At 55.5% G+C, this 16,619-nt stretch overlaps 3 protein-coding genes across 11 annotated transcripts in view; 2 read left to right on the forward strand and 1 right to left on the reverse strand.

The window, feature by feature from the left end:
• Nucleotides 1–4,944, forward strand: part of ACIN1 (apoptotic chromatin condensation inducer 1) — a 37,555-nt gene extending 32,611 nt beyond the window's left edge. For 6 of the 8 annotated variants that reach the window (XM_050796405.1, XM_050796409.1, XM_050796406.1 and 3 more), the window contains 8 exons: nucleotides 1–153; nucleotides 667–808; nucleotides 1,074–1,219; nucleotides 1,629–1,736; nucleotides 1,877–1,984; nucleotides 2,209–2,533; nucleotides 2,647–2,747; nucleotides 4,038–4,944. In XM_050796405.1, coding sequence (XP_050652362.1) covers nucleotides 1–153; nucleotides 667–808; nucleotides 1,074–1,219; nucleotides 1,629–1,736; nucleotides 1,877–1,984; nucleotides 2,209–2,533; nucleotides 2,647–2,747; nucleotides 4,038–4,364 — 1,410 coding nt within the window. In that variant the 3' untranslated portion in view covers nucleotides 4,365–4,944. The remainder of the gene's footprint in view (nucleotides 154–666; nucleotides 809–1,073; nucleotides 1,220–1,628; nucleotides 1,737–1,876; nucleotides 1,985–2,208; nucleotides 2,534–2,646; nucleotides 2,748–4,037) is intronic. The other 2 variants (XM_050796408.1, XM_050796407.1) reach the window with 1 other exon arrangement.
• On the reverse strand, nucleotides 4,700–6,367 carry LOC126959190 (uncharacterized). Its single transcript, XM_050798136.1, has 4 exons — nucleotides 6,349–6,367; nucleotides 5,980–6,103; nucleotides 5,612–5,926; nucleotides 4,700–4,907 (listed from the first exon to the last, which is right to left on the reverse strand). The coding sequence occupies exons 1-4, from the start codon at nucleotides 6,365–6,367 to the stop codon at nucleotides 4,700–4,702; spliced, it is 666 nt and encodes a 221-aa protein (XP_050654093.1).
• Nucleotides 6,368–7,535: 1,168 nt separating this feature from the next.
• CDH24 (cadherin 24) lies at nucleotides 7,536–16,300 on the forward strand. Of its 2 annotated transcripts, XM_050796472.1 has the most exons (13): nucleotides 7,536–7,962; nucleotides 8,142–8,436; nucleotides 8,627–8,746; nucleotides 8,821–8,988; nucleotides 9,163–9,350; nucleotides 9,737–9,990; nucleotides 10,877–11,013; nucleotides 11,385–11,498; nucleotides 13,541–13,662; nucleotides 13,746–13,857; nucleotides 14,109–14,357; nucleotides 14,888–15,906; nucleotides 15,993–16,300. In XM_050796472.1, exons 1-12 carry the CDS (start codon nucleotides 7,762–7,764, stop codon nucleotides 15,385–15,387), a joined length of 2,460 nt encoding a protein of 819 aa, XP_050652429.1. In that variant the 5' UTR covers nucleotides 7,536–7,761; the 3' UTR covers nucleotides 15,388–15,906; nucleotides 15,993–16,300. The 2 variants fall into 2 exon arrangements, with proteins under 2 accessions (XP_050652429.1, XP_050652428.1); XM_050796471.1 differs by lacking the exon at nucleotides 11,385–11,498 and having other exon boundaries at nucleotides 7,539–7,962.
• The last annotated feature ends 319 nt before the right edge of the window (nucleotides 16,301–16,619 follow it).

The raw sequence follows: 16,619 nt of genomic DNA on the forward strand, positions 1-16,619 counted from the left end.
AGCCTCATCCCCGACATCAAACCCCTGGCGGGGCAGGAGGCTGTTGTGGATCTTCATGCTGATGACTCTCGCATCTCTGAGGATGAGACAGAGCGTAATGGCGATGATGGGACCCATGACAAGGGGCTGAAAATATGCCGGACAGTCACTCAGGTAAGGCTTCTGCACCCCAGTGTCGGGAGGAAGGTGGGAGCAGTAGATGCAGAGCAGCCAGCTGAGGAGCTGAGATAAAGTCTTTGGAGGGAACTTTCCTGTCTGTGCAGAGGGTTGGGTTGATTGACACTTTCAGGGGTCAGACTACCAAATCCAGCTGGCTACCTGTTATAAATAAAGTTTTATTGGAACACAACCACACCATTCACTTTTGTCTGTGGCTGTTTGTTCACTGCAACATCACCGGAGTTGAGTAGTTGCAACAGACTATGTGGCCTGCAAAACCTGAAGTACTGCTTTGCTCTACAGAAAAAATTTACCAACTCCTGCCTTAGTTTTCCTCAAGGCAAAGTTGAGGTACTAACAATCCCAGGATCTAGAGGTGAGCTGGATAATGAAATACCCCTAGCGGAAGGAACATGCTAAGTTGACTGCTGCTCTCACCAGGGAACCAGAGGCTGAAAAGAATATGCCAGTTTGGTGTTTAACAGACCTGCTGTGTTCTCTTGATAGGTAGTACCTGCAGAGGGCCAGGAGAATGGGCAAAGGGAAGAAGAGGAAGAAGAGAAGGAACCTGAAGCAGAACCTCCTGTACCTCCCCAGGTGTCAGTAGAGGTGGCCTTGCCCCCACCTGCAGAGCATGAAGTAAAGAAAGGTGAGTGACGCTTTTCGTATATCATATCTTTCTCCTACATATGAAGTAAGCTACTTGAGGGCCAGATTTGACTCTGTTTAATCTTTGAATCTCCATGATGAGGTTAGCCTAGCACAGTACTTTGCAGATTATAGGTGCTCTACACGTTTAGATGAAGGAGTGGCTGCTTGGTATAAAAGAAAGGGAACCATGATTAGTTATGTTGAAAATGAAACAAGCCAGTATTGCTTCCTACCAAAAGTTGTTCTTGTGGTCTTCTTCATAGTGACTTTAGGAGATACCTTAACTCGACGTTCCATTAGCCAGCAAAAGTCCGGAGTTTCCATTACAATTGATGACCCAGTCCGAACTGCCCAGGTGCCCTCCCCACCCCGGGGCAAGATTAGCAACATTGTCCATATCTCCAATTTGGTAAGTCATTGTTTCTCACATCCCAGCTGGCTTAGTGGTTAAGTTTGAGCTTTAGGCTTACGCTTCTTAGGTTCCACTCATAGTTGAACTGGTCTACCAATAGATTAAGTTACTCACTGATCTTGAGTGAGTTACTTAACCTATTTACCCATCTAAAAATGAAGGGGAAAAGCTGTCGCCCTGCAGGGTTGTTTTGAGGACTTGCAGAGGGCCTCATATACAATGTCTCAGTGCTGGGAAGCACCACCACTCTTCTCACATTCTTACTGCAAGGTTCCTAAACTCTCTGCCGTCACCCAAACCTTGAAACTATAGTCCTGTGACAGCAGCTTGGGAAATCTAAAGATTGGCTGTATGGGTGGTGGTCTTGCCTTCTTCAAGACCCTGAAAGTCTTATTTTCATTGGCAGGTCCGTCCTTTCACTTTAGGCCAGCTAAAGGAGTTGTTGGGGCGCACAGGAACCTTGGTGGAAGAGGCCTTCTGGATTGACAAGATCAAATCTCATTGCTTTGTAACGGTGAGGGGAAGAAGCTGATTCTATAGGTCATGGCATATATTTCCTTTTGTGACCAGTGTGGGCAGGTTTAAGGGTGTTGCAGCAAGTGGGAAGGGTTGCAGACACACTGTGACCCTCCATCTTCTCCCTTCCTCCACCAGTACTCAACAGTAGAGGAAGCTGTTGCCACCCGCACAGCTCTGCATGGGGTCAAATGGCCCCAGTCCAATCCCAAATTCCTTTGTGCTGACTATGCCGAGCAAGATGAGGTAAGAAACCTAGGGAGAGGAAGGAGGGGAGGGGCAGGGGAAGCCATTAGCTGCTAGATTTCAGCAGAGATCCCTGCCAGACCTTGAGATTCTGTTCTTTCCTGTTCTTCCGTGGCTTTGGTTCCTTTAATTGTACCATGGGGCTTCAAAGTGGTACCTGGGCTCCTTGAGTGGGAGTGATACCACCTCTATCCTGACTGTCCTTGTCCCTTCTCTCCCCACAGCTGGATTATCACCGAGGCCTCTTGGTGGACCGTCCCTCTGAAACTAAGACAGAGGAGCAGGGGATACCACGGCCCCTGCACCCCCCACCCCCACCCCCGGTCCAGCCACCACAGCACCCCCGGGCAGAGCAGCGGGAGCAGGAACGGGCAGTGCGGGAACAGTGGGCAGAGCGGGAACGGGAAATGGAGCGGCGGGAGCGGACTCGATCAGAGCGTGAATGGGATCGGGACAAAGTTCGGGAAGGGCCCCGTTCCCGATCAAGGTCCCGTGACCGCCGCCGCAAGGAACGCGCAAAGTCTAAAGAAAAGAAGAGTGAGAAGAAAGGTAGGTACTTAGCTATGGGGTACGCATACCCACTAGTAGGTGGGAAAGGGACCCAGATGGGATGGGACAGAGGGTCAGATGCATCAAATCTGGTTCACTTTTTTCTACCTCAGAGAAAGCCCAGGAGGAACCACCTGCCAAGCTGCTGGATGACCTTTTCCGAAAGACCAAGGCAGCTCCCTGCATCTATTGGCTCCCACTAACTGACAGCCAGGTGAGTGCTCTCCTTGGTGCCCTGCTCCCTAGTGGCACCGAGGCTTGAGGTCAGGGTGAGGGGGAGATTCATGTGACTGTGGGAGTGAGTTGGCCCAAGTACTTACTAGCTTTAGGCTAAAGGGGAAAAAACTAAGCATCACAAAAAGGCAATTTTCAGTTAATTGGTATACCATAGAGAAACCAGACCAAGGAGGGTAATGATGGACACACAGCAGCTGAGGTTTGTGGATGTCTGGGAAGCTGGCTGTGCCAACCAAGCTTCTTAGAACTTGATTTTAGGCAGTGTGTGGTGGCTCACGCCTGTAATGCGAGCACTTTGGGAGGCCAAGTTGGGTGAATCACCTCAGGTCAGGAGTTCCAGACCAGGCTGGCCAACATGGAAACCCTGTCTCTACTAAAAATACAAAAATTAGCCAGGCGCGGTTGCAGGTGCCTGTAATCCCAGCTTCTTGGGAGGCTGAGGAGGAGAATTGCTTGAACGCAGGAGGCGGAGCTTGCAGTGAGCAAAGATTGTGCCATTGCACTCCAGCCTGGGCAACAAGAACAAAACTCTGTCTTGGACAATAATAAAAAAAAGAACTTGACTCTATTTAGCTGAGAAATTGTGTTTTATAAATTCATTTCCCTGCTTTTTAAGTTTTTGCATTTTTAATTTAGTTTCTTAGTAACAGGCCTTTTAGGAATTTTCGGCTTATGCTACTCAAAAAAGATTTGTTCACATCTATGCTGATGGTAGGGAGTTGGGGAAACACCAAGGGCCAGGCATGGGTGGTGCCAGTACCTGTCAATGTGTGTAAAAGTTGAAACATGGTGGCCAGGCGTGGTGGCTCACGCCTGTAATCCCAGCACTTTGGGAAGCTGAGGTGGGTGGATCACCTGAGGTCAGGAGTTTGATACCAGCCTGGCCAACATGGTGAAACCCCACCTCTACTAAAAATAACGAAACTTAGTGGGGCATGGTGGCAGACACCTGTAATCCCAGCTACTAGGGAGGCTGAGGTGGGAGAATCGTTTGAACTTGGGAGTCAGAGGCTGCAGTGAGCCAAGATAGCACCACTGCACTCCAGCCTGGGCAACAGAGTAAGACTGTCTCAAGAAGGAAAAAAAAAAAAAGGCTGAAACTTGGAGAAAGGTGCTCTAAGAAAGACAGGATGCAATTGCTGAACCCCCAAACCCTTCCTGCTTAACTGAAAAGCTGATCCTGAGCTAGGAGGCGGGGTCCAGGCACAAATGGAGGCTGTGACCAGGACTGAGCTGCCTACTCTGTGCCTTTCCTACCTGGCTGCAGATCGTTCAGAAGGAGGCAGAGCGGGCCGAACGGGCCAAGGAGCGGGAGAAGCGGCGAAAGGAGCAAGAAGAAGAAGAGCAAAAGGAGCGGGAGAAGGAAGCCGAGCGTGAACGGAACCGACAGCTGGAGCGAGAGAAACGTCGGGAGCACAGTCGGGAGAGGGACAGGGAGAGAGAGAGAGAAAGAGAACGGGACAGGGGGGACCGAGATCGGGATAGGGAAAGGGACCGAGAACGAGGCAGGGAAAGGGATCGCAGGGACACCAAGCGGCACAGCAGAAGCCGGAGTCGGAGCACACCTGTGCGGGACCGGGGTGGGCGCCGCTAGCGGGGAAAACACTAGAGCTGCAGGTACCAGCCACTCGGCCCCAGGGGGTTACGGCCACAGAGGGATAGGCACAGTCTCCACCACCCTGGAGCCAAGGGTCTTTCACACCACCTGCCCCTACATACATACCAAATGGAACGGTGGCCATCCTTTCCCCCCAAACACACCCCCTTAACCTATCTCTTGGGACAGCCCTCCCCTCCCTCTCATTTCCCATTAAGTCTGAGAGGCAAGAGCTAGGTTAGGCAAGGAGGCGGTTGGCCAGAGATGGGGAACAGCCAGGTGCCCTAGTCCTCTGATTTTACCTCCATCCTGCTTACCACCTCCCTGGGTACTTACAGCCTTCTCTTGGGAACAGCCGGGGCCAGGACTGGGTCACCTATGAGCTGAATCAGCATCTCCTCCTGAGTCCCAGGGCCCCTGCAGTTCCCAGTCTCTTCTGTCCTGCAGCCCTTGTCTCTTTCCCACAGGTTCCACTTTATATCCACCTTTTCCTTTTGTTCAATTTTTATTTTTATTTTTTTTATTATTAAATGATGTGGTCTATGGAAAAAAAATAAAAATCTGACTTAGTTTTAAACTGTGTGAGTGGCTTTCGTTGGGCAGGTTAAGCCACACTGTGGATATCTGTAGCCTGGAGTAGGAGTTGCTCCCATACCATGTGTTCCTTTAGGCTGACTGCCTCCTGCTTACTGAAACAGGAACTTCCCATCCCCTGCCTTGGCCCTGACCAGCCCAAAGCTGTGGACCTTCCTCATTTGGGAAGGCCCCACTGGGAAATGGGGCAACCTGTGTCCGTGGCGGCACCCCAGCAGGGCTAGGAGGGTGGGTTCTCCTCTGGTTCATGGTCCTGTGCACGGTTGAATCAGGGATTTGATCACCTGCCTGCCACCTTGGTGTTTCCCACAACTGCCGCCAGGGGGCAGCAGCTCCTCGCTCTGTTGGCCCCGGTAACCGAGCTTCCCAAAAAGGGCTCTACTGCCCGCCTCCGCCCTCCCGCCGATGTCGTGCTTCTGTCCCCGAACCGCTCCCTGGGCCCGGGCCTCGGACTCTCTGGACCCTTATGCCGTCCTGAAGTGTCCCCCAGCTGACCTGCTACCGTGCTCTGCACGGGCTCTCAAAACGCCACCGCCTTGCAGATGGAATCCCCATCAGTCCCAAAAGCCAGACAGGAACCGGGAGCCCGGAGCCCGGAGCCGGGTCTCTCCGCAGTGGGCTCGGAATTCCCCACCTCACAGTGCGCTCACCCGTTGTCCGCTGCGGGCGGCAGGCTGGCAGCTTCGCGTTCCCGGGTGCACCCGCCCCGCCAGCTCTTCGGAAATGGCCGGGCGCCGTGGCCTGGACGTCCTCCCGCCCGAGTGCTCTGCCGGGCGCTGCGGGCCCAGTCCGGGAGGGGCGCCACATCTGTATGCGCCCCGCAGCCCAGGAGCGCCGAGGGGGCGGACGCGCGGCGCCGCCTCCGCCCCCGCCGCGCGGGCCCGGCTGGCCGGGGAGGGTCGGAGGCTGGGCTCTTCTCTCCCGCGCGGCGCGGAGCCGCCTCGTTTCTCCGCAGGCGGAGCCTCCTTCCCCCGCCCCCTCCGTCTCGCTCCCTTGTTCTCGCCGGGGCCGCTCAGACCTGCAGCGGAGCCGCGGCGCCCGCTCCAATCGGCTCGGGGCTGCGCCCCCGGGACCCGGCGACGGGGGCGGGCGGGGGTGCTTCCCGCCGGCCTGGGCCCCTCGGCAGTGCCAGGTAAGGGCGCCTGCCCCGGAGCAGGGGTCGGGAATCCGCGGAGGGGCAGCAGGGGGCCCGCAGCCAGGGGGTCTTCGGAGGGGTGCGCTCCGTGGCTGGGAACCCGCTGCCTACTCCCTTCTCCCGCGCTCTGCCTCTTTCCCTTCTCCCCTCGCACCTCTCTCCCTCTTTCTTCTCTCGATTTCTCTTCACCCTTCCTTCTCTGCCTGTTTGCCTTCCTTATCCCTTCCCTCTATCTCCCAACCCTTCCCTCACCCTCTTGTCCTTTTTCCATCTCCTCTCCCTCTTTGCCTTTTTCTTTCTCTACCTTTCTCCCCTTTGCTGTCTTTCTCTTTTCTCTTTCTTGCTCTCCTTTCCCTCCCTCTCCTCTCCCCTTCCTGCTATCCTGTTTCCCACTCCTCTATCTCCTTCCTTCTCGCCTCCTCATCCCGCCTTCTCTCTGGTCCCCAGCTTTCCTCCAGCTTCCCCCTTCCCTCGGGAGCAAAGGGACTGTCAGGTGTGTGTCTGCTCTGAGGGAGGAGGGGCAGAAGCCACAGCTACCTGAGGGGTCCCCCCACCCACCCCTGGGAGAAAGGACAGCAGTGGGAAGGGTCTCCTCTCTGGCTCCCTTCCCGCGGCCCCTCCCTGCCTCCACCCCTCCTGTCTGCTCCTTCTCCCAGAATTAAGTTCCTGAGGCCTGACTTGACACCCCCGAAGCTGAGGGCTGCCACTGCCTGCCCGGAACGGCCCCGGGTGACCCGTTTCCAAGCCTGGCCCCTAGGACTCCTCTCTACCTTCAGACACCCAGGCTGCTGCCCTGGTCTCTCTCATTCTGTCTCTTGCCACTGTTCTGTTTCTGTCTCTCATCTAGTCATTTCTGTCTCTGCTGGACAGTCCCTGAGTCAGTCTAGCTGTCAGTCATGCTGTATCTCTAGCCTCTGGGTCGGCCTCCCTCCCCGGTCACCTCCCCCTGTCCCCCACCCTGTATCCTCTTCCTTCAGCTCTGGCTCCCAACTCCTGTCTCATGAGCCCAGTCCCCCTTCAAGGACTGCACTGGCAGTGTGGGCTGGAGACAGGGCCTAGAGAAGTGGGGCTCCCCCTTGTGGGAGGGACTTTCTCCCACTCTCAACCCCGCCTGAGGATGCTCTCCTTGTCATCTCATCCTGACCCTAGACACCTTAAGGCCACACCTCCATGAATCCCAACTCTGTAATTTTAAGCCCTTTCTCTGGTAGCCCCGCCTCCTCCAATACCTGGCTACATGCCCAACCTGGGAGGACAGAGACCAGATTTGGGATTCCAAGCCCTCCCAGCATCCCCTCTGCTGTGTTCCTCCCCAGTTCTCTACTCAGAGTTGACTGACCAGAGATTTATCAGCTTGGAGAGCTGGAGGTGAATACATGCAGAGCCTGGGTAGAGGAAAGATCAGCCTCTCTGCTCTGTGTGTTAGTCTGAGTTCTGGGCAGTGGAGTGTCTCGTTCCTTGGAGGTCTGGTCTTCAGCATCTAATTCTGGGGGGAGGAGGGCTAGGGGTTTCCTTGAGCCTGAGCAGCTGCTTGTCCTGCAGGTGTGGATCCATGGGGTAGCCTCAACGCATCTTCCCCTCCGCCCCAGCTGCTCATGGGCCACGTGGCCTGGCCCGGCCTCGGCACCCAGGGCCAGTGAACAGAGCCCTGGCTGGAGTCCAAACATGTGGGGCCTGGTGAGGCTCCTGCTGGCCTGGCTGGGTGGCTGGGGATGCATGGGGCGTCTGGCAGCCCCAGCCCGGGCCTGGGCAGGGTCCCGGGGACACCCAGGGCCTGCTCTGCTGCGGACTCGAAGGAGCTGGGTCTGGAACCAGTTCTTTGTCATTGAGGAATATGCTGGTCCAGAGCCTGTCCTCATTGGCAAGGTAAGGATGACCCCTCCCATGTCTACTCTGACACGAGGCCCTTAGGCCCTGCCCTGCAACTTCATCACTTCTGCAATGACCTTGGTCCCTCAGGACTCCCAACGCTCTACCCAAACCTAGACTCTTTAACCCTGTCTCTGTACTTGGAGCCCTCTGCCATCTTTTCCTGACCCCTGCAGCTGCACTCGGATGTTGACCGGGGAGAGGGCCGCACCAAGTACCTGTTGACCGGGGAGGGGGCAGGCACCGTATTTGTGATTGATGAGGCCACAGGCAATATTCACGTTACCAAGAGCCTTGACCGGGAGGAAAAGGCACAATATGTGCTACTGGCCCAAGCCGTGGACCGAGCCTCCAACCGGCCCCTGGAGCCCCCATCAGAGTTCATCATCAAAGTGCAAGACATCAACGACAATCCACCCATTTTTCCCCTTGGACCCTACCATGCCACCGTGCCCGAGATGTCCAATGTCGGTGAGCACCCCAGCTCTCAGTGCCCCAGTTTCCGTCTTCTGGAGCTCTCTCACCTCTCCTTCCCTTCTTGTTGTCTGCCCCAGAACCTGCCCCCTTCAGTTCAGCCTCCCTCATGTCTGCATCCCCCCGTCTGCTATTCTTCCCCATCCTGCCCTGCTGCTGCTGAATGGGGTGCTGGCATCCCCCACAGGGACATCAGTGATCCAGGTGACTGCTCACGATGCTGATGACCCCAGCTATGGGAACAGCGCCAAGCTGGTGTACACTGTTCTGGATGGACTGCCTTTCTTCTCTGTGGACCCCCAGACTGGTGAGGATGGAGCTTGGGAGCCCGGTGGGGCAGCCAAGGGGACAGACACCCTCTGACCCAGTGTGTCTCCCTAGGAGTGGTGCGTACAGCCATCCCCAACATGGACCGGGAGACACAGGAGGAGTTCTTGGTGGTGATCCAGGCTAAGGACATGGGCGGCCACATGGGGGGGCTGTCAGGCAGCACTACGGTGACCGTCACACTCAGCGATGTCAACGACAATCCCCCCAAGTTCCCACAGAGTAAGGGGCCATTGCTGCCACCTGAGCCATCCTTTGACCACCCCACCCGTACAGTGTCTGGAGAAACCTTCCCTCCTCGCCTCCTCCCCAGCCAGACCCTGGGAGAAGAAAGTGCTATGGGGAGGGAGGAGGGCTGGGGACCTCTCTAAGGTGTCTCCCCTCTGTCACCCCAAGGCCTATACCAGTTCTCCGTGGTGGAGACAGCTGGACCTGGCACGCTGGTGGGCCGGCTCCGGGCCCAGGACCCAGACCTGGGGGACAACGCCCTGATGGCATACAGCATCCTGGATGGGGAGGGGTCCGAGGCCTTCAGCATCAGCACAGACTCCCAGGGTCGAGACGGGCTCCTCACTGTCCGCAAGGTTAGTCTCCTGCCTGTTAATGCTTTCTCTTAGACCTGCCTCCTGCTGACCCATAGGGCACATATTTAACTGTTCTTCTAGAACAGACTCAGGATCTCTCTGTTGGAGCTTAGAGATCATGGTCACCTCCTCATCTTTCAGATGAGGCCCTGGGGCTTAGAAAGAAGAAGTGACAAGTCTATGATGGAGCTAGGGGCAGACCTAGAGTTACTAAGTAATCTGCCGTGCATCCTGACCACCAAGGCCACTGTCCCTCTAGTGCCACCTCTCCTCACATGAGGACTGAGCACTGCATGCATGTGGAGGGGACTTGTCACCGTCCAAGAGCCTGGGACCTGCCCTGGTTTCCACACACCTCGCTTTTTCTCTCTCTCCCCTCACTGTAGCCCCTAGACTTCGAGAGCCGGCGCTCCTACGCCTTCCGTGTCGAGGCCACCAACACGCTCATCGACCCAGCCTATCTGCGGCGAGGGCCCTTCAAGGATGTGGCCTCTGTGCGTGTGGTGGTGCAAGATGCCCCAGAGCCACCTGCCTTCACCCAGGCTGCCTACCACCTGACCGTGCCCGAGAACAAGGCCCCAGGGACCCTGGTAGGCCAGATCTCAGCGGCTGACCTGGACTCCCCTGCCAGCCCAATCAGGTAGGTGAGCTGGGGTGTGGGCTGGGGAGCCAGATGGCAGGCTATTCCCACCCAGAGAATGAGTAAATGTGCCCCCTACCTTATAGCAAATCACTCATATCCCAGCAAAAGCCTCCCTCCCTGCAGCTGGGCTTGCTAGTCTACAGGTCTGGGTGCCAGGGGAGAGCCGGAGGGCCTGGCTGACCATTCTTCAACCCTCTATCCATCCCTCTGGGTAGATAATGGTGGCACCTCCCAGTGGCAGTGCAAGCAGATGTAATCTCATTTGATAAGTGGATCTCTATTGATCACTCCCAAAGTGCTTCACAGTTTACCCCCTTGCTGATACTGAATTCTCACAGCAGCCCCGTGAAGTGGGTGTTCTCATCACCAGTTGTTTTAGAAGCCAGCCATGAGTGGTCACACAGTTGGTAAGTGGCAGAACAGCCACTCTTTCCCCATCCCCGGCCAGCATCCCTGTCACAGCTCTGTGAGGGAGGTACTGGTGTCATTCCCATTTTTCAATTGAGTAAACAGAGGTTAAACGATTTGCCCTAAGTCACATAGCTAGTCCAAGGCAGAGCTGGGCTGAAACACAGGTCCCTGGGTTCTCAGAACAGGGCCCAGAAGTCTGAAAGTCAAGGTCTGTTTATCCCTCTTCTACTCCCTTCTGTATCTTCTCCCCCTCCCCCTATGAAGCCCGGTGGCCCTGAGTCTTAACAGGTTTTTAATGGTGGTGATCCCCCAGGGATATATGCCTTTTAAGGGGACTCCAACCTGAATTATGGCTCTGCCCAGAGGAGTCATGAGGTCTGGCAAGGTGAACAGAGGGAAGAAAGAAGGGAAGGGGTGGAACAAGCTGTGGTACCGCCCCAGATCAGCCCCAGCATCTCTCTCCCTTCCCCAGATACTCCATCCTCCCCCACTCGGATCCGGAGCGTTGCTTCTCTATCCAGCCCGAAGAAGGGACCATCCACACAGCAGCACCCCTGGACCGCGAGGCTCGTGTCTGGCACAACCTCACTGTGCTGGCTACAGAGCTCGGTGAGGAGTCCAGGGCCCACAAGGCGGCAGCAGCCTCCTGGCCGAGGGGCTGTCCCTGGGTGTGGGGGTGGGGAAGGGTGCTCACTGCCATCACACCCTCACCAGCGTGTGGCCACTGTGTCCTAGCCTGGATCCGAGTCCTAGCCTGGATCTGGGTCCTAGCCTGGATCCTTGCTACCGGGTAGGGCAGGCCTCCTGGTCTCCTGGCCCCCTAGGCTGGGCTGGGCTGGCACAGTGGGTGTGCCTGAGCATTCTCCTGACCCTCAATTCATTCCCTTACTTGACTTGCTCCAACCCAGAAATAAACTAGACCTTACATAGCCCCCAATCTGTGTACTGACAGACCCCATCCTGCTCACTCTCTGCTTCAGGCTGGAGCTGGGGGCCAGAAAGGGGCTGGGTACCTCCTCTGGTTGCTAAGTGGAGCACACCAACAGCCCCACCCCAGATAAGCCCTGTTGGAAGCCCTGTGGGAATCCCCCAAGGTAGGGGAGTGGACACCCATAGGGAAAGGGAGGAGTGCCAGCTCCATATGCGGTCTCCCCCATCAGTCCGGCCAGCAGCGGGTTCAGCTGCCTCTGGGCAGCCCTAGCCCATAGAGACAGGGAGACCTCCCTCCCACTCTTCTGTGAATAGCCCCTTATCACCCCTGCGTATGCCCCAGGGGCTCCTCTACCCTTTTGTCTTCATACTGCATATGAAAATTGCCCTTGCATATATGGATATCTGAATGTGTCAGTGAAGAGCTCTATGAATGTGTACATGTGGGTATGTTCTCAGCCATGCATATAATTCCAAATGTGGGGAAAGTATGTAGATATACACACATATATATTTGTGGGTGTATATCTGTAATGGATATATATGTGTTTACAGTTGAGGGTACATAATTATATTTATATTAATTGTGCATATGTGTGATTGGATATGTATAGTGGTATGCACATGCAGCTGTTTGTATGTGTTTTGTGTATGTGGGCATTTGTGGACAGATAATTTACTACTTACTGTGTATCAGGCACTATCCATCTTCAAAATGGATTCATTCATTTAATCATCACCACAAGTTTATGAGGGAAGTATGATTATTTCCCCATTTAAAACAAGGAAACTCAGGCAAAGAGAAGTTAAGTAACTTCCCAAGGTCACATAGAGATTAAGTGGTGGAGCCATGAGACCCAGTCAGTGTGCAGAGTCTGAGCTGTTATCCCCACCATACTGCCTCTCAAATGTGTTTAATGCTATGTTTATGTTTCTATGTAATGTCTAGGGTTATGTTTCTGTACATGCTACTGTGTGCATAGTGATATGCACAGATACTACCTGGCGGTGCACATGTTATCTGTTAGTGCATGGATGGCCATGTGTGTGTGTCCGTGTACACACAGTATGTTTTTGGCTGCTTGTAGATACATAACTTTGTGTGTGTGTGTTTGTGTGTGTGTGTTTCCTGTCACTGTCTTCTCATTCTCCTGCCAAATCCTGCTCCTACCCTCACCCAGATACCAACTAGCAGCACTGGGCCCTTACTGCAGTGAAAAAGTAGACCCCCTCGCCATCCTCTCTCTGGGGTATCTCAATCCTTTTAGCCAGGTGATCCACTCAGCCTCCCCTGCCCATGCTGCAACCTCAGCCCCTTTCACCAGGCCCAGCCAGCTATCCCTCTGCCTAGGGGAAAGACTAAAGGAATTGGGAGACCCGGCCTAAGAGAGGTGACAGGGAGACACACTTTGCATTCTCTCTTGGAAGGCACTGGCAGTGAGAAGCAAGGTAGGGTAATGGTAGGTAGTCACCTCATGAAGGGATGGGTAAAGGTAGGGCCTGTGTCTGGCTGTGGTGCCCAAGCTGCCCTGGGCTCTGCACCCTGTAGATCATGCAGCTCCTTCCTACCCAAGGTCAACTCTAAGTGATGCTCATTGCTGTACTACAGCCTCCCAGACCTCTGATGGGGTGTGTGTGTGTGTGTGTGTGTGTGTGTGTGTGTGGTGTATATGTGTCTGTCCACCCCACTGGTGCTGTGCATGGCCTCTATGCGTGAAAATGCATTCTATGGGCTCTGGGTGTTGTCGGGGGATGTGGCACTGCATTCACTATGCGTATCAAACATCTGCTTCATGTACATTGCATTTGTTTTAAATGTTGAGTGTACATTGGATATATGGTATGAATGTGTTTTGTATATTCGTGGCTGTTGTCTGCATGCAACTTGTATGCACCTTCTATCTTTCATTTATGCTGCATGTGCCCTGCATGTGGGTTATTGTATATGTGTATCATGGCTGCGGCATTCCTGTTGAATGTTTATTGTGTATTGCATATATCTTGAGTATTACATGAATATTGTATGCACTTGGTATTGTTCTATTCATTCTACAACATTGCTTTCTACTTGTACATTACATGCATATTTCATGTGTTTCCTGTGCATGCTATATGCTGCATGTGGCATCCATGCCCATGCACCACATATGTTATGTGTAAACTGTGTGATGTGTGTGTGGTGTGTGTTTTGGTGTTCTGGCTTCAGACAGCTCTGCACAGGCCTCGCGCGTGCAAGTGACCATCCAGACCCTGGATGAGAATGACAATGCTCCCCAGTTGGCTGAGCCCTACGATACCTTTGTGTGTGACTCTGCAGCTCCTGGCCAGGTGAGCAACTGAGGCAGAGGGGTTGGGACATCAAGGCCTCCAGCAGCCCACTCCATACAAGGCCTCTCTCTTCCTCCTCCCAGCTGATTCAGGTCATCCAGGCCCTGGACAGAGATGAAGTTGGCAACAGTAGCCATGTCTCCTTTCAAGGTCCTCTGGGCCCCGATGCCAACTTTACTGTCCGGGACAACCGAGGTGGGTAGCCTCTTACAACTGTGTCCATACCTGCCTCTGTCCTCCTCTCCTCCTCCTCCACCCTTAGCCCAGCCTGCCTGACCCCTGCCCCACATGCCTGGGCCTTCTGCCCAACAGAAGATGGGTGTGGACTTACACTCATTTGTTGGCTCTTTGTAAACCTTCCCCATGGGAAGCTGGCTCTATGGGCTGGACCAATCCTACCTGGAAGGTGTCCCAGAAGATACCTCAACACCTTCCCTCTCCCACAGATGGCTCCGCCAGCCTGCTGCTGCCCTCCCGCCCTGCTCCACCCCGCCAGGCCCCCTACTTGGTTCCCATAGAACTGTGGGACTGGGGGCAGCCGGCACTGAGCAGCACTGCCACAGTGACTGTTAGTGTGTGCCGCTGCCAGCCTGACGGCTCTGTGGCATCCTGCTGGCCTGAGGCTCACCTCTCAGCTGCTGGGCTCAGCACCGGCGCCCTGCTTGCCATCATCACCTGTGTGGGTGCCCTGCTTGGTGAGTCAGGCGGCAGTGGGACAGAGCTGTGGGATCTGGGCCTGCAAGGGTGTGGAGAAGAACCAGGTTTCTGGACATAGGGAAATCCACCTTAGGGCTTGAACGACCGTCATGCCTGGATTTTCCCACCACCTGATGCATCCAAGAGAAAAGCTCTGGCCTCTATCCGTGACCCGCCAATCATAATGCCAATCATAATTGAGCCCCCTACTCTGTGCCAAGTATGGTGCTGGGCACATCACTTGTGATATTTCATTTTATTGTGTCAGCAACCCTTAGAAGTAAATATATTTTCCCTATTTTCCACGCAAGTAATCTGAGGGGCAAATTGAGGCTTCAGAGAAGTCAAGCAACTTCCCATGGTCACACAGCGAGTAAGGGCTGAAGTCAGGATTCAGTGCAAGGTTTGCTAGATGTCAGCCCCTAGCCACACGGCTTCTGTCACCTGATGGGTCAGCCGTTCACATAGAGACAGGCCGCCAGCTCCCGGCCCTGCTGGCTCAGGGCCTGTGTGCCCGTCTCTCGCGCAGCCCTGGTAGTGCTCTTCGTGGCCCTGCGGCGGCAGAAGCAGGAAGCATTGATGGTACTGGAGGAGGAGGACGTCCGAGAGAACATCATCACCTACGACGACGAGGGCGGCGGCGAGGAGGACACCGAGGCCTTCGACATCACGGCCCTGCAGAACCCGGACGGGGCGGCCCCCCAGGCGCCCGGCCCTCCCGCGCGCCGAGACGTGCTGCCCCGGGCTCGGGTGTCGCGCCAGCCCAGACCCCCCGGCCCCGCCGACGTGGCGCAGCTCCTGGTGCTGCGGCTCCGCGAGGCGGACGAGGACCCCAGCGTACCCCCGTACGACTCGGTACAGGTGTACGGCTACGAGGGCCGGGGCTCCTCCTGCGGCTCCCTCAGCTCCCTGGGATCCGGCAGCGAAGCCGGCGGCGTCCCCGGCCCCGCGGAGCCGCTGGACGACTGGGGTCCGCTCTTCCGCACCCTGGCGGAGCTGTATGGGGCCAAAGAGCCCCCGGCCCCCTGAGCGCCCGCGCTGGCCCGGCCCACCGCGCGGGGGCAGCCGGCACAGGCCCTCTGAGTGAGCCCCACGGGGTCCAGGCGGGCGGCAGCAGCCCAGGGGCCTCAGGCCTCCTCCCTGTCCCTGTGTCCCTCCTTGCTTCCCCGGGGCACCCTCGCTCTCACCTCCCTCCTCCTGAGTCGGTCTGTGTGTCTCTCTCCAGGAATCTTTGTCTCTATCTGTGACACACTCCTCTGTCCGGGCCTGGGTTTCCTGGCCCTGGCCCTGGCCCTGCGTTCTCTCACTGTGATTCCTCTCCTTCCTCCGTGGCTGTTTTGTCTCTGCAGTTCTGAAGTTCACACATAGTCTCCCTGTGTCTCCCTTGCCCATACACATGCTCTGTGTCTGCCTTCTGCCCACATCTCCTTTCCTTCTCTCTGGGTCCCTGTGACTGGCTTTTTGTTTTTTTTCTGTTGTCCATCCCAAAATCAAGAGAAACTTCCAGCCACTGCTGCCCACCCTCCTGCAGGGGATGCTGTGCCCCAGGTCAGTGCCTCTAGACTGTGGGGCAAGGCAGTGGATGAAGGCTCCCACTCCCTACTGCCTCTAAACTGGCTCCCCTGTCATTACAGACCTGCCTGCATGGTTCCATCCATCACTCATGGCCTCAGCCTCATCCTGGCTTCACTGGCCTCCAGCTGAGAGAGGGAACCAGCCCGCCTCCCAGGGCAAGAGCTCCAGCCTCCCATGTGGCCGCCTCCCTGGAGCTCTGCCCAGCTGTCACCTTACCCTGGGCATCCCAGCCCTGGGCATTGTCTTGTGTGCTTCCTGAGGGAGTAGGGAAAGGAAAGGGGGAGGCGGCTGGGGAAGGGGAAAGAGGGAGGAAGGGGAGGGGCCTCCATCTCTAATTTCATAATAAACAAACACTTTATTTTGTAAAGCTGGAGCCCTGCTTCTGTTTTTGCACTCAGGTTTCTTTACAAAGCTTCATTGTCCCAAATGATGGGAGGAGAGGCCTAGCCTATTTGCCTCCCAGTTCATTCTCCTTTCTCCTTGGGGGGAAAAGCCACTTCATGTCCTTCTAGATAGGGGAGGACTTGGGTTAATTCCATGAGTAAGGAGATGATGACTCTGCCTCACTCTCACCACCAACTTCCTGGGTTCTCTTAGTCTCAAGCTGTCCAAGGAAATTAAGATATAAGGATTCAGCCAGGCTCAGTGGCTCACATCTATAAATCCAGCAGTTTGGGAGGCTGAGA

Source organism: Macaca thibetana, chromosome 7, assembly GCF_024542745.1.
Source record: "Macaca thibetana thibetana isolate TM-01 chromosome 7, ASM2454274v1, whole genome shotgun sequence".
Taxonomy (NCBI): domain Eukaryota; kingdom Metazoa; phylum Chordata; class Mammalia; order Primates; family Cercopithecidae; genus Macaca; species Macaca thibetana.

What these genes read in the sequence shown, in the direction of transcription:
- CDH24 (XM_050796472.1), top strand. Translation starts at nt 7,762, where the DNA reads ATGTGGGGCCTGGTGAGGCTCCTGCTGGCCTGGCTGGGTGGCTGGGGA. An exon ending in AGCCTGTCCTCATTGGCAAG is followed by an intron (nt 7,963 to 8,141) that starts GTAAGGATGACC and finishes TGACCCCTGCAG; the next exon opens with CTGCACTCGGATGTTGACCG. An exon ending in CCCTGTGGGAATCCCCCAAG is followed by an intron (nt 11,499 to 13,540) that starts GTAGGGGAGTGG and finishes TTCTGGCTTCAG; the next exon opens with ACAGCTCTGCACAGGCCTCG.
- LOC126959190 (XM_050798136.1), bottom strand. An exon ending in GCGCCGCGGCTCCGCTGCAG is followed by an intron (nt 5,927 to 5,979) that starts GTCTGAGCGGCC and finishes GGGCGGGGGAAG; the next exon opens with GAGGCTCCGCCTGCGGAGAA. An exon ending in CCGCCCGCAGCGGACAACGG is followed by an intron (nt 4,908 to 5,611) that starts GTGAGCGCACTG and finishes TTTTTTCCATAG; the next exon opens with ACCACATCATTTAATAATAA.